This window comes from Lampetra fluviatilis, chromosome 53 (assembly GCF_964198595.1).
Source record: "Lampetra fluviatilis chromosome 53, kcLamFluv1.1, whole genome shotgun sequence".
NCBI classification, from domain to species: Eukaryota; Metazoa; Chordata; class Hyperoartia; order Petromyzontiformes; family Petromyzontidae; genus Lampetra; species Lampetra fluviatilis.
In genome coordinates this window covers 7,675,801-7,690,800 of record NC_136327.1, presented here as the reverse complement: position 1 = coordinate 7,690,800, position 15,000 = coordinate 7,675,801, and the positions used below count along the sequence as shown (strand labels likewise).

General features: G+C 56.9%; 1 protein-coding gene across 1 annotated transcript in view; it reads right to left on the bottom strand.

Annotated features, from left to right (window-relative positions):
* Nucleotides 1-15,000, bottom strand: part of LOC144949213 (uncharacterized) — a 51,108-nt gene that overhangs the window by 6,886 nt on the left and 29,222 nt on the right. Inside the window, exons 15-25 of the mRNA XM_078879102.1 lie at nucleotides 14,050-14,297; nucleotides 13,136-13,269; nucleotides 11,791-11,911; nucleotides 11,237-11,484; nucleotides 10,353-10,494; nucleotides 6,061-6,187; nucleotides 5,091-5,370; nucleotides 3,222-4,682; nucleotides 2,106-3,047; nucleotides 1,099-1,260; nucleotides 452-640 (exon numbers count right to left, since the gene is read on the bottom strand). Of these exons, the coding sequence (XP_078735228.1) occupies nucleotides 452-640; nucleotides 1,099-1,260; nucleotides 2,106-3,047; nucleotides 3,222-4,682; nucleotides 5,091-5,370; nucleotides 6,061-6,187; nucleotides 10,353-10,494; nucleotides 11,237-11,484; nucleotides 11,791-11,911; nucleotides 13,136-13,269; nucleotides 14,050-14,297 (4,054 nt within the window). The remainder of the gene's footprint in view (nucleotides 1-451; nucleotides 641-1,098; nucleotides 1,261-2,105; nucleotides 3,048-3,221; nucleotides 4,683-5,090; nucleotides 5,371-6,060; nucleotides 6,188-10,352; nucleotides 10,495-11,236; nucleotides 11,485-11,790; nucleotides 11,912-13,135; nucleotides 13,270-14,049; nucleotides 14,298-15,000) is intronic.

Sequence of the window (15,000 nt, the reverse complement as noted above, 5' to 3'; positions counted from 1 at the left end):
TGCTTTACAGCCAATGGGGGGAGAGCCTGGGAGCATGGCCCTGGCGTGATAGAGGGGTGCCAGCTAGGGTGATTGGTTCTGCTGGTTTTGGCCTCAGCCAATGGGAAGACAAGTCAGGGGCGTGGTCCCGGGAGTTGATGGGGAATCTAGAAGATTCGGCGCAGGCTACCAAGGATTGGCTGGAGCGTACCACGTGACCCAGGCATTAAATAAGGAGAGAGATGAACGACACGTGGTCAGACGAAGAACGAAGGAAGAGAGGGGCCACGCGCGAGCGGGGCTCCGAGTGCCACGTGGCGGTGCGTCTCTTGTGGTCTGTCTGCCCACTTCCCGTTGCCTGCCAGCAGTGGGGAGTACTGGTGAACTAGAATAAATAAAAGGACCGATTCCACAAGTCGTCTCCAAGAGTATTATTACACAGGCACACGCACAGACACGGGCGTGCCCTCACCGGCCCCCATGCCGATGTTGCCCAGGGCAGGCAGGGCAGCGGGGGGCAGCCCTCCCTCTCCATGGTGGCGAGGCGGGGCCCGCCCAGCGCCGAGCAGAGCTGGGGCCGCACGGAGCGACGGCTGCGGGCGTCCACGCACAGCACGGCCCGCGATCGCTCACGTGGTAGCCCGCAGCCACGGCGGGAACACTGTCGCACGGGGTCACGGGGTCACGGGGGCACAGGGTCACGGCGACAGAGACACGGGGTCACGGGGACAGAGACATACGGGGTCATGGGGACAGGGAGACAGGGGGACAGAGACACGGAAACATGGGGACAGCAACACGGGACCAGGGTGACACAGGGACACAGGGACAGAGACACACAGGGTCATGGGGACAGGGAGACAGGGGGACAAGAAGACAGGGGGACAAGGAGACAGGGGGACAGAGACACGGGGACAGGGAAACATGGGGACAGCAACACGGGGCCAGGGTGACACAGGGACACGGGGACAGAGACGCGGGGGTCAGGGAACAGCGACAGTCGGTACTCCGCAGCCAGGACGGGTGCGCGACGTCGCGTGAAGATGTCGTGACGTGGAGATGTCGCGACGCGTGCGGGTGCCGTGGGCAACGAGCGGGGGCGGGGGGGTGGGGCCATGCCTCGCTCCAGTTCCCGGCATGCCAGGCGACGCACGGCCGCACGGAGCAGCGGCGCGCCGGGGGCGGCCTCTGGGTGAAGTCGCAGTGAGCCGACCCCGACCGCGACCTCGATGCGCACCACACGCTCCGGCGTGCCACGCCCAGCCCGCACGTGGCCGTGCACTGCAGCGCACGCGCGCGCACGCACGCACATTAATACACACACAAAGACACCCCGTATAGCCTTAACAGACTGTAGGGGCAAGTGCTGTTAGGGAGCACCTATAAAGGCCGGCACGGCACAAGAGGGGGTGGGTGGCCAACACCACGCCCGGCCGCATTGATCTCCCAGGTGGCGATGTTTACACACCGCACCGGCTACTCATTTGAGGCTGAGTCGACCTAGGGGAGGCCCAGGACCGGTTCAGATAATTAATCGCCACTGGTGTTGGTCGTAAGCGGGAATCGAACACGGGTCGCTAGGTTCGTAGCGCAGCACGCTGACCGCTTCACTACCGCTCCCCACATACACACACGCATGCACACGCGCTCACACACGCGCATACACGCACACATACATGCACACGCGTGTACACACACATGCACACGCACTTCAAGATCCCGCCTGTAACTTTATAGGCTGTTAACGAGTACCTATTAATGATGGCATGGCACGCGAGGCCGCCTTTGTCTCGCCATCAGGTTCATCATTTAAAGCCGAGTCAAGATATTCGTCACCGATGTTGGCTGTGAACAGGAATCGAACTCGGTTCGCTGGGCCCCTGGCGCAGGGCACGAGCCGCTGCGCCTCGCTGACTCGGAGATGCACATCGACATCAACTCGCACGTTGATGTGAACGTGGTAGTTGGTGGCCAGGCTGCGACCATTGACTCGCTGTGCTAAGAGAACCAGGCGGAGTTTCACATGCGGTCGCGTGGATTCGAACTCAGGCTCCTATCGGTGCCGGCTCGGCGCCCCGACCTCGATCCGGTGATTTTTTATTTATTTATTCCCAGAAATCCTTCACCTCGCTCCACGGCGTCACCCTCCACGAGGCCTCCGGTGGCCTCGTCCCCTCCGCTCGCCGCGAGGTCTCCCCCGCGCGCTCAGGAAACGCCACCGATGACGATGGCGACGACGATGACGACGACGATGACGACGACGATGACGACGACGACAGCGATGGCGGCGATAACGACGATGATGACACCGGCAACGACGATGCGGCCATGCCACCCTCTCCTCGGCCTCCAGCGAGGGGCGGCGCCTGCCGGCGCTCGTGGCTTGAGCCCGGCGGCGCGCTCGGCACCGTCGGAGGCTCGGGTCGAATTCTCGCCCCGTGTGCCGAGGTGGCGGCGACGACGTAAGCGGCGTCCATCGGCGGGACGACCCCCACGGCCGTGGGCGCGGCTCCGGGGCCGCCGGGTGAACCCGCGCTCCCACCGAAGCCGTCGCCTTCGTTGCTGGCCTGCGGAACTTTGTCGGCAAATTCGTGGATTGGCATCGGCGACTCAGTGCCGGTTGGCGCGAGCGCGCGGCTGCCGCCACCGCCAGCGCCGCCATCCCATCGGCCTTCTCTCGGCGTCTCTCGTTCTGAGGATCCATCTCCAGCAGCGGCGTCGCCGATGGCTTTCCGGGCACCTCGCTCGACCACGATGCCCGACGCGAGGCCGGTTACAGTCGGGGAATTCGGCGTGCTGGACGCTCGGTTGTCCGGCACGGTGTCCCCCGCGGGCCACCGCCTGTCGCCGTCAGGTTGCCGTCCGGCCGTCGTGGGCGCGCGATCGCCGTACCCTGTCGCCATTTTGGCTGGCGGAGTAGCGACGTCAACAGCAGCGCGATTGCTGTCGGTCTCGGTTGACGCGCGCGGTTGTGACGCGGTGGGCAAATTGCCAACGCTGGCGCCATAGTGGCGGTGGTGGTGGTTTGGTGTCATATGAACCGGTGAATGTTGATGCTGGTGCGGTGGCAGTGCAGACGGTACGGTGGTGGGGTGGTGGTGGCCCGATGGTGGTGATTGTGGTGCGGCTGGAGTTGTGGTGCGGTGGCGGTGTTGGTGCGGTGGTGGTGGCGGAAGTGAAGCGGAGGTGGTGGCGGTGGCGGTGGTGGCCGTGGTGGCCGTGGTGGTGGTGGCGGTGGTGGCGGCAGTTTGGTCGGCAGGCTGCTGGGGTTGGCCGTCACGAGTCACGCCCATCCCAGCCTCGTCCAGGTCATAGAGGAGGTCCTCGTGGAAGCTGATGAAGTTGTAGTCGTAGTAGTAGATATCAATGAGGTTCTTCTTCTTGGCGTGAGTGCTCCCGTCGGATGGGGACGAGGAGGTGGTGGAGGTCGGAGGTCGACCACGCGGCTCACCCGGTGGGTCGTGCCGCTCTGCTCGCTCGCTCGCGTCGTCGCTTTGCGAGTCGGAGGACGACGACGATGAGGAAGAGGAGGAGGATCCGCGCAAGTTTTGGTTGAGCCGCTTGATGTCGTTTGGAACGACGATGGCGTTGCTGTCCACGTGGACCTCACCTCCTTGATCTTCCACGTTTTGCTCAGTGTCCACGTCATTGTTGTCGTCGTCATCGTCGTCGACCGCGAGTCCACCTTCGATGCCATTGTGTTCGCCATCTTCGTCGCCACGGCCGTCTGTTTCTTCGTGTTGGTGGTGGTCGCGTTCATCTGGGGTGACATCTCCATCCCGGTCTGGGTCAACATCTTCCTCATTATCGTCGTCGTCGTCGTCTTCACGGTGGACAGTGTCATGGTGGTCGTTGTCCTCACGATGCTGATGATCACTGCCTTCATCATGACGGTCATCACCATCATCTTCTTCATCATCCTCATCATCGTGGTCATCGTCTCCATGATGTTTATTGGCATCGCGATCATGGTCTCCATGGTGATTATCTTCATGACCTCCATCATCATCATCTTCACCATGGTTATCTTCATCATCACGGTCAATTTCATCGTCTCGGTTATTTTCATCGTTGTTATCACCATCATCTTCTTCATCATCCTCATCATCGTGGTCATCGTCTCCATGATGTTCATTGGCATCGCGATCATGGTCTCCATGATGATTATCTTCATGACCTCCATCATCATCATCATCATCTTCACCATGGTTATCTTCATCATCACGGTCAATTTCATCATCTCGGTTATCTTCATCGTCATCATCACCATCGTCTTCATGACGATCATCCTCAATGCTTCCATTGTCTTCACCATGATCCTCGTCAGAGTCTTCATCAGCATCATCATTGTCATCAATCTCATTGCCTCCATGATGTTCACCGTCATCAGATTCTGTGCCTTCACCATCATCTTCATCATGGCCATCGTCATCTTCACGACGGCCGATCTCGCCATCGTCATCTTCACGGTCATTGTCATCATCGTCATCATCGCCGCCGTCGTCTTGGCGAGGGCCGCCGTGGTGCGTGCCGCCCGTCCCGTTGGCGGCGGGCCCGGTGGTTGGGGGCGGCTCGGCGCAGGCCCTCCAGTCGCAGCGTTGCCACTCGGCGGGCTGATCGGCCTCGTCGCAGACATCGTCTCCGCTCCGGCGTTCACAGCGGACGTCGCGTGACCTCACGCCGGCTCCGCACGTCGCCGAGCACTGGAAGCCAACGGTCGGAAACAACAGGGGGACACTTTAATTCCCTGGAGCGGCGTCGCACGAGGGGGAAGCCCTCGAACGGCTTCCCTTGCGATATCAAAACCCCTCTCTCGCCCCTCCCTCCACTCCCTCCCTCCCTCCCTTCCCCCCTCCCTCCCTCCCTCCCCTCCCTTCCCCCCTCCCTCACTCCCTCCCTCCCCTCCCTTCTTCCCAGCCCCGTTCGCTCCGTGTCTGGAGGGAACGAGATCGGCTCGTTGTGCCAGAGCATAGCGGAGGGTCGCGTGACACCACAAGAGGCAGTGGCCGACCGCCTCTCGTGGTGGCGCCTTCATCCGCCAGGGGATCGACCGCGGCCGACGATGATGACGTCGCAAGGGGGAGATGGGCTCAAGGGAGTGACGGACGCACCGGAGACCAGCCGCCCACGAGCCACGTGCCGCGCGGGTCTCCAGCGGGGGCGTCCCCGCGGGTGGGGCACGGCGGCGGCCCCGGGCAGGGCCGCGCATTGGGGGGGCGGGTGAGCCCCTCGCACTGGGACGTGGGCAGCGCGCGGTGCTCGTCGGCCCCGACGCCGCGCACGCACAGCACGGAGCGCCGCTCCTCCTCCGTCTCCTCCGAGGACGCGCCGGCGGTGGGGCGTGGCCCGCACGATGGCGACGGGCAGCCCTGCCACTCGCCCACCCACCACCTACGCATGCACGGCAATGGTCACCCTCGTTGGGGCAGGTGCTTTTCGCGAGCACCTATTGTGATCGTGAGCGGGGATTGAACTTGGGTCGGTGGTTTTTTGTAGCGCAGCGCGCTGACCGATGCTCCCCCACTCCCCGCACGCACACGCGCGCAGAGGTATGGACGCACATGCTTGCATGGACTGATGGATGGTCCAAAAGACGTTTAGAACAACAGATATAACAATCAACAAAGATTCGTTCATGAAGCCATCCATATATACAGATACAATTTCAACCGAGAAGATGGGTACAAACTGAGCAACTAGAGGTGGCAGTGGCTCTTCAATCTCCCATTAACATGATAATCTCTCACATGAACATAGCCACCTCAGCTCGCTCGCCGTGGAGGCCGCTCACCGAGCTGACATTAACATTAGCTACCCCGCCCATGCTACTGACATTTGGGCTACGCCCATTTCAAATCTTTATAAATAATTTGCCTTTAGAAGCTAACCCCCTTTTCCTGAGGACGACCGCTTGTGTTGCGATCGAAACGACCAACGGGTGTACGGTCTGTTGATCCATTTATCGGAGAACCATCAGACAGACCAATGATGATTTCGCAATAGCGGGACCGACGGACCAACGGACGGACCGATGACGGACCGACGGACGGACCGACGGACGAGTTGCACGCGCGTTGGTACCGTGCGGGGCACTCGTGCTCGTTGCAGGCTCTCTGGCGGTCGTCGGGCCGGGGGACGTCGTCGCAGAGCCGCTCCTCCACGGGCCCCGCCGTGCGCTCCGTGCAGTGCACCTCCTGCCTCTGCACCCCTGCACGCGCACACACGCAGGCACGCACACACGTGGAGCGCGGGGGCATCTACATCTGCAGAACATGAAGAACCAGTGGCATCTACATCGGCAGAACGTGAAGAATCAGTGGCATCTACATCTACAGAACGTGAAGAACCAGTGGCATCTACATCTACAGAACGTGAAGAACCAGTGGCATCTACATCTGCAGAACGTGAAGAACCAGTGGCATCTACATCTACAGAACATGAAGAACCAGTGGCATCTACATCTGCAGAACGTGAAGAACCAGTGTCATCTACAGAATGTGAAGAACCAGTGGCATCTACATCTGCAGAACGTGAAGAACCAGTGGCATCTACACCTGCAGAACGTGAACAACCAGTGGCATCTACATCTGCAGAACGTGAAGAACCAATGGCATCTACAGAACGTGAAGAACCAGTGGCATCTACATCTGCAGAACGTAAAGAACCAGTGGCATCTACATCTACAGAACGTGAAGAACCAGTGGCATCTACATCTGCAGAACGTGAATAACCAGTGGCATCTACATCTGCAGAACGTGAAGAACCAGTGGCATCTACATCTACAGAACGTGAAGAACCAGTGGCATCTACATCTGCAGAACATAAATAACCAGTGGCATCTACATCTGCAGAACGTGAATAACCAGTGGCATCTACATCTGCAGAACGTGAATAACCAGTGGCATCTACATCTGCAGAACGTGAAGAACCAGTGGCATCTACATCTGCAGAACATAAATAACCAGTGGCATCTACATCTGCAGAACGTGAATAACCAGTGGCATCTACATCTGCAGAACGTGAAGAACCAGTGGCATCTACATCTACAGAACGTGAAGAACCAGTGGCATCTACATCTGCAGAACGTGAAGAACCAGTGGCATCTACATCTGCAGAACGTGAAGAACCAGTGGCATCTACATCTGCAGAACGTGAAGAACCAGTGTCATCTACATCTGCAGAACGTGAATAACCAGTGGCATCTACATCTGCAGAATGTGTAGAACCAGTGGCATCTACATCTGCAGAACATCAAGAACCAGTGGCATCTACATCTACAGAACGTGAAGAACCAGTGGCATCTACATCTACAGGAGATTATACAACTTTTAAAGTCACTCCCCGTGTTTAGTGTACACGCCGTACAACACGTTTGGAATCGACAGGAGTAAAGTTGCACTGATGAACAAATTAACGTACGAGCAGACCTGTGGAACCTAACTCGCTCGTTAGTGGAGGAGTCCCTGTACTATCTGTAATATTGTACTATCTTTGCCGTTTTTTTGCAAGGGAAATCTCATCATAAGACGGCTTCCGCCTCGCGGTGAGCTATGGGGCCGTCCATAAATGACGTCATGCGATTTTGGACGATTTTTGACCCCCCCCCCTCGTCACACGGCGTCACAAAAAGTCAGACCCCCCCTCAAATATGACGTCACAAAGCTCTGACCCCCCCCCCCAAACCATATTTCTATTTTGAAAATAAAACATGCTTCAAATCGCTTTCAACTATTGTCATTGTAGTGCGTATTTAATGTGGCGCTGCACTCTGATGTTGTAGGAGTGTTGTTATAACAATTAGCGTTGTTATAACAATTCTATATTTATTTAAAGTTGCGCATTTTGATGTGACGTCACATTTCTAACCCCCCCCCCCCCCTCTCGTCACACATCGTCACAAATGTCTAACCCCCCCCCTCCCCCCATGTGCGTGACGTCATTTATGGACGGCCCCTATTTAATTACATCTTGGAGTGTCAATAACTTGTTTATGTTGATCAATCCAACTCGAATCAATCGATATAACGGAGTTGGAAAATGACCAAGAGTGTTAAAAGTAGAAGTAGTGTTTGTAATGGTTGACAACATTTGGTGTTAGTATTGCGTTGTAGCTAATGAGGTGAGCGGAACGGGTGTTTGTACAGAAGTTACATTAAATAAGGAAGAAAACTTGTTTTATATGTTCATTGTCAGGGAAATCTGATTTTCCTAATTTACATATTGATATACGTTGATGTTAAATATTGATTTCATTATTAGTTATTAATTATATAAGGACAGTGTTTCATTAATGCAGTATTATCTCGGACATTTAGGAAGCACTACAGATATTTTGGGCGGATGTTTGATGTTAGATATTAAAATGTTTTTTGTTAAATGTTTCGTTGAATAATATGTATGTTAAATATTCTTAGATAAGTTATATAAGCGGCTTCTTATTCTTGGTTCTTTCGGTAAAGTCACGCAGAAGGGAAATAATAAAATAAAAAAAATATGAAACAATAAAATTATCACGACGTTTCGACTGCAACGCAAGCAATCATAATCAGGTGTGAGATCCACAGCAAGACAATGTTCTTGCTGTGAAATTAGAAAAATGTTGTTGCTGTGGATTTCACACCTGATGATGATTGCTTTAGTTGCAGTTGAAACGTCGTGAGAATTTTACTGTTTTATATTTTTATTATTTTATTATTTCCCTTCTACGTGACTTTACCGAAAGAACCAATAATGTGAATCCCTGCAGTCACGAAAGCTTTAAATCAAATTTTAAAGCGGCTTCTTCTTCCGTATGGATTAATAGCAGAAGATAAATACAAAATTGTATATTTTTTCCACTCAATCGTTTGTTCGGAAGCAGAGTGGATCATCGTCCATTCCTCCTTCAAATGAGTGAAGTGTTTACGATGCGGTCGATGCTTTGGGATCTTTGGCCGCACCACTCACAGGCCTCCAAATCTTTGATGCGCCATCTGTGGAATTGGGTGGCCGCATCGGCCACGTGGCCCGGTCCCGATTCGGTTGATGGTCGACCCACTGGCGGCGTGGAAGTTTGAAACCAGCAGGTTTGGCGGTAGGGTCCTGTATGATATTTAACACGTAGGCTTTCGCGACCAATATTATTCATAATATAGGTTTTTGGGTCAGATCGCGTTATTTATCAATTGAATGATTACCAATCTATATAATTACAATACCCTCCCCCTCTTTGCCTCGTATCACTGCACCAGATTGAATTGAATTAAATGATGACGTCACCCTGATGCTGCTCTATTTAAGACCGGAAGCAACAGGAGAGCTTCACCATTCTTGCCCGATAAAGCTGATTGTAATTATCAGCGAAACGTCGTAATACTCAAATTTAAAATGCTGTTGATTCTCTCTTCAGCACACCGGTGGGCTAAAGAAGTGAATTATTTTGTCCTTTGTCAACGTGACACATTTTTTTACTGTTTGGCCGTGTCGGGTAGTGGAGGGTTACGACACATTTATAAATAACGCGATCTGACCCAAAAACCTATATCCTGTATGATATGTTTATGTTTTGACGGCTGTTATCATCATTGAGATTTGGACAGACTCCGCAGCAGAGGGATTCAGCTGTGGTGTTGTGACGGTGGAGGGATGTTTCCGAACGCTATTGCAGATGTATGCAAACTGCCCTTCAGAAGAACTATTTGAAATAAAGGTTTTTGCGTTTCGCAAACCCCCTCCCACTTCTCCGGAGGACCGAACGCACCGCAGAGCCTCTTACTCATCGTCTCCAAACTTCATTACGTATTATTGTTGTTGTTATCTGCTCCATGTGCCCAGAACTAGATTCTGCACCTGGGGTAAACGAGTCTTTGCATGCGCTGCGCCAAAACTATGGAGCGCCCTGCCACCTGTGGTCACATAGACGAGGTCACTCACCTTGTTTAGGTCTTCACCTGTTTTGTCTGGCCTACACTTCCCATGTATGGCCAGTGGACCCTGGACTCTGCACTCTTTATATTTCCTAACTTCGTGCATTGGCGCACTGAGATGCTGGGATGAATTGCGCCTTAAATATGTCTATTATTATTATCTATTTCACCGACCTTTCCAACTCATTAGGATTCACGACGGGAGGTGAGGGGGACAGGGCGGTCCGGCCTACTCGCCGTTGCAAGATTGTGCGCTTGCGTGAGGTTGCGTGCGAGTTGCGTGTGGGTTGCGTGTGGTTGCATGCAGTTGCATACGGTTGTGTGCGGTTGCTTGCGGTTGCGTGCAGCTTTGTGTGTGGTTGCATTTGTTGCGTGCGGGTTGCGTGCGGTTGCGGTGCGGCTTTGTGTGTGGTTGCGTTTGGTTGCGTGCCGGTTGCGTTTGGTTGCATGCGGTTGCTGCGCTCGCACCTCTGCCGCAGGGCGCGGTGCAGCTACCCCAGGGTCCGTAGCGCCACGCGAACTCCCGCGGCCGACTCGCCCCCTCGCCGTGCGGGGGCTGGTGGACCGTGTACTCGTAGCGGATGCCTGGGTTCGACTCCTGGAACAGGAGCTGTGGCCGGCGGCGGTGGAGGTGGTGGTGGTGGGAACGGAGAGGAGAGTTGACGGTGAGCCCCACACCGGCTGGAGCGACAGGGCCCCAGCGCGCGCCGTATTCCTGACGCTGCCCTTAACATTCGCCCTGGCACTCACCTTGACACAAGCGCCTACTGCTAGCCTAGGCCCAGTGTTCATCAGTGGCCTAACAATGCACCATGACAGGCAATGCGATTCACTCGCATTTCTCTCTCTTATGGAGTTGTGAGATATTCATCTTATCCCCCCCCCCAACCCCCCCCCCCCCCCAGTTCCCCCCACTCCCCCCGTTCTCGCCCCCTTCTCCCCCCCACTCATACACCCGGCTCCCTCCCCCCACTCATCCACCCCGCTCCCCCCCCCCACTGATCCACCCCGCTCCCCCCCCACTCATCCACCCCGCTCCCCCCCCCCACTGATCCACCCCGCTCCCCCCCCACTCATCCACCCCGCTCCCCACCCCACTCATTCACCCCGCTCCCCCCCCCCACTACTCACTCCCCCACCCCGCTCCCCCACCCCGCTCCCCCCACCCACCCAATACTCCCCTCCCCACCCATCTCACCCATTACCCACGGACTCCGCTCTCCCCCCCCACTACTCACCTCCCACTTCCCCACCCTGCCCCCCCCCACCCACCCACTACTCCCCCCCCACCCCTCCCACCTCCCCCACTACCCACCACCCCGCTCCACCCCCACCCCCCCGGCCCCGCTCGCCTGTATCCAAACGGGCTCGCGCGTGGGCCCGGTGGCCGTGAGGTTCTCCAGGTTCCCGCGCCGCCAGTAGGTGAAGGTGGCGCCGCCCGCGGCGTAGTCCCCGCGCCACTGGATCACCCAGCCGCCGTTGAGGAAGTAGCGCGCCGGCTCCGCGTCGCTGCGCAGCGCCAGGAAGTTGCCCGCCTCCTCCACCTCCTCCACGACGATGTCCCGCGCGCCCGCCGGGATGCGGTCGATGTCCACGTAGCCTGGAGGTCACGGAGGGGGTGGGGGGGGTCAAGTTTCGTGGCGCCGATGGTACGGGATCCGCGGAGATCTTCAAGGAAAATCAGCTGCCGTCGGGGGGGGAGGGGTCCCCTAGGCTAAATTAAAAACGAATCGCGCTCCGACATGTTTTGAGGTGCAACATGAACACAAATGGTTGGGCATCATCATCATCGTCGTCGTGTTACAATTCCACCATCACCGTCGTTACGGTCATGGTGCACCCCTCAGGGCCTCCTCCCGCCAGACCCCGCCCCCCAGCCCCCCCCCCCCTCCACCAGGCCCCTCACCGAGCCCCTCGCTGTCGTTGAAGGTTTTCTTGACGGTGCGACACGTGGAGCCGTCGCCCATGCACACTCCACAGCGGTCCTCCACCGCCAGCGAGTCGATCCGCAGGTCGCAGCCCACGTGCTGAGACACAGGTGAGACACAGGTGAGAAGCCTCACCACAGGTGAGACACAGGTGAGACACCTCACACAGGTGATGTACTCAGAATCAGGATATTAATTCAGGGGGAATCCGATGAGCTATGAAGCTCTTTTCACAGATGTCCAGTAGGGGCACGGGGCCAGTGAGTTACAACAACACAAGAGACAAAAACCGATAGCGGTGCAGGGTATAGGAATGCCGCTTAAGTACAATTTGCAACAGTACATTAATAAGCTGCGGATTTTCCAGCGCTAAATGCAAGCTTGGGCAAGGCAGCAACATCACAAACAGTCCCTGACTGCACCATTGCCTCAATTAAATGGCACGTTAAAATGTACGGGTAAGGATCAGAGTCACAAATCGCATTGGCCAATGTGGTTGTGTCCAGCAGCAATCTTCTGCTTAAGAATATTTTTGAAGGAAGACTTACGATGAAGGGAGGGGGTGGGGGATCAATAAGATAATCACGGGAGTGAGTGAGTCTTTGATGAAGCGAGTGAGCGACAGACGGAGTGAGTGACCGAGAGAGTGAGTGATTGATGGATGGAGCGAGTGAGTAGCAAACGGAGTGAGTAACCGATAGAGTGAGTGAGTGATTGATGGAGCGAGTGAGTGGCAGAGGGAGTGAGTGACCGATAGAGTGAGTGAGTGAGTGATTTATGGAGCGAGTGAGTGACAAACGGAGTGAGTAACCGATAGAGTGGGTGAGTGATTCATGGATGGAGCGGGTGAGTTGCAGAGGGAGTGAGTGACCAATTGAGTGAGTGAGCGAGTGAGTGGCAAACGGAGTGAGTAAACGATAGAGTGAGTGAGTGATTGATGGAGCGAGTGAGTGGCAGAGGGAGTGAGTGACCGATAGAGTGAGTGAGTGATTTATGGAGCGAGTGAGCGACAAACGGAGTGAGTAACCGATAGAGTGGGTGAGTGATTCATGGATGGAGCAGGTGAGTTGCAGAGGGAGTGAGTGACCGAATGAGTGAGTGAGCGATGAAGTGGCAAACAGAGTGAGTAACTGATAGAGTGGGTGAGTGATTCATGGATGGAGCGGGTGAGTTGCAGAGGGAGTGAGTGACCGATAGAGTGAGTGATCATTGGAGCGAGTGAACCAGAGAACAGTCAAAACAACACTCGAGTCGATGATGAGCGTGTGAGGAGCGAGCGAGCAAATGAACGCGCGCTCTGCCTGGCGGGATCCACGCTGGCACCTTGCAGATGCCGTTGATGCAGATGTCGCGGGCGTTGGGGTTGTCCGCGCACGGCGTTCCATCCACCGCAGCGTCCAGCAGCTTCTCCGTGAAGTGCTCGCCCACCGGCTGGCAGTGCAGCTCGCACGGGTTCACTGACATCGCACGCACGGTAACGCACGGGCACGCACGCACGGCGCCGGCGTTACGCGTACACTGGAGTGACGCGCGTGGGTGCGTGTGCGCTGGGTAGAGTCGGCGATTAGGTGAGCGAGTGATCGGTGATCGTGCGCGGGTGTGCTGCTGGATGAGTGAGCGAACGATCGAGCAATCGGCCGGGTGGTTGAGCGAACGGCGAGTGATCGGGGGAAGGCGAGAGAGCGAGCGACTGAGTGGGTGGGTGAGAAAGTGAGCGGGCTGGCGAGCGGGCGGGCGGGCAAGTGACTGAGCAGGTGGGCGGGCGAGCGGGGCGGGTGAGCGAGTGACCGAGCGGGCGGATGGGCGAGTGAGTGAGTGAGCGAGCGAGTGGGCGAGCGAGTGGGCGAGCGAGTGGGCGAGCGAGTGAGTGAGTGACCGAGCGAGTGAGTGAGTGACTGAGTGGGTTGGCGAGCGAGTGAGTGAGTGACCGAGCGAGTGAGCGAGTGACCGAGTGAGTGAGTGAATGAGTGAGTGAGTGACCGAGTGGGTGAGCGAGCCACCGAGGGGATGAGCGAGTGACCGAGTGGGTGAGCGAGCGAGTGAGTGAGTGGTCGAGTAGGTGAGCGAGCGACCGAGTGAGTGAGCGAGTGACCAAGGGGGTGAGCAAGTGAGTGAGTGACCGAGTGAGTGAGTGACCAAGTGGGTGAGCGAGCCACCGAGGGGGTGAGAGAGTGACCGAGTGGGTGAGCGAGCGAGTGACCGAGTGACCGAGTGGGTGAGCGAGCGCGCGGTCTCACTGGGGCTGATGACGGGGATCCAGGAGTGGAGGCGCCCCTTGTAGGGGACTTTGTCGAAGCGGCTGCACTGCAGCGCGCGGAACGACGGCGGCGCGCCGCCCGCGGCTCGGCCCGGCCCTGCCGGCGACGCGGACGACGACGACGTCTTGTTCGCCGCCTTCATCGTCGTTGCCGCGGGGCAGGCGGCCGTGTGACACAGGCGGTAGCGGCGCCGCTCGCCCGTGCAATAGCGACCGCCTCCGCGGGGCCTGAGCAGGCAATGAGGGGGCAATGGGGGGGTCAATGGGGGGGACAATGAGGGGACAATGAAGGGGCAATGAGGGGGCAATGAGGGGACAATGAGGGGGCAATGAGGGGGCAATGAAGGGACAATGAGGGGGCAATAAGGGGACAATGGGGGGACAATGAGGGGACAATGAGGGGACAATGAGGGGGCAATGAGGGGGCAATGAAGGGACAATGAGGGGACAATGAAGGGACAATGAGGGGACAATGAGGGGACAATGAGGGGACAATGAGGGGGACAATGAGGGGGCAATGAGGGGGCAATGAAGGGACAATGAGGGGACAATGAGGGGACAATGAGGGGGCAATGAGGGGACAATGAGGGGACAATGAGGGGACAATGAGGGGGCAATGAGGGGACAATGAGGGGACAATGAGGGGACAATGAGGGGGCAATGAGGGGGCAATGAGGGGGCAATGAGGGGGCAATGAGGGGGCAATGAGGGGACAATGAGGGGACAATGAGGGGGCAATGAGGGGGCAATGAGGGGGCAATGAAGGGACAATGAGGGGACAATGAGGGGGCAATGAGGGGGCAATTAAGGGACAATGAGGGGACAATGAGGGGACAATGAGGGGGCAATGAGGGGACAATGAGGGGGCAATGAGGGGGCAATGAGGGGGCAATGAGGGGACAATGAGGGGGCAATGAGGGGGCAATGAGGG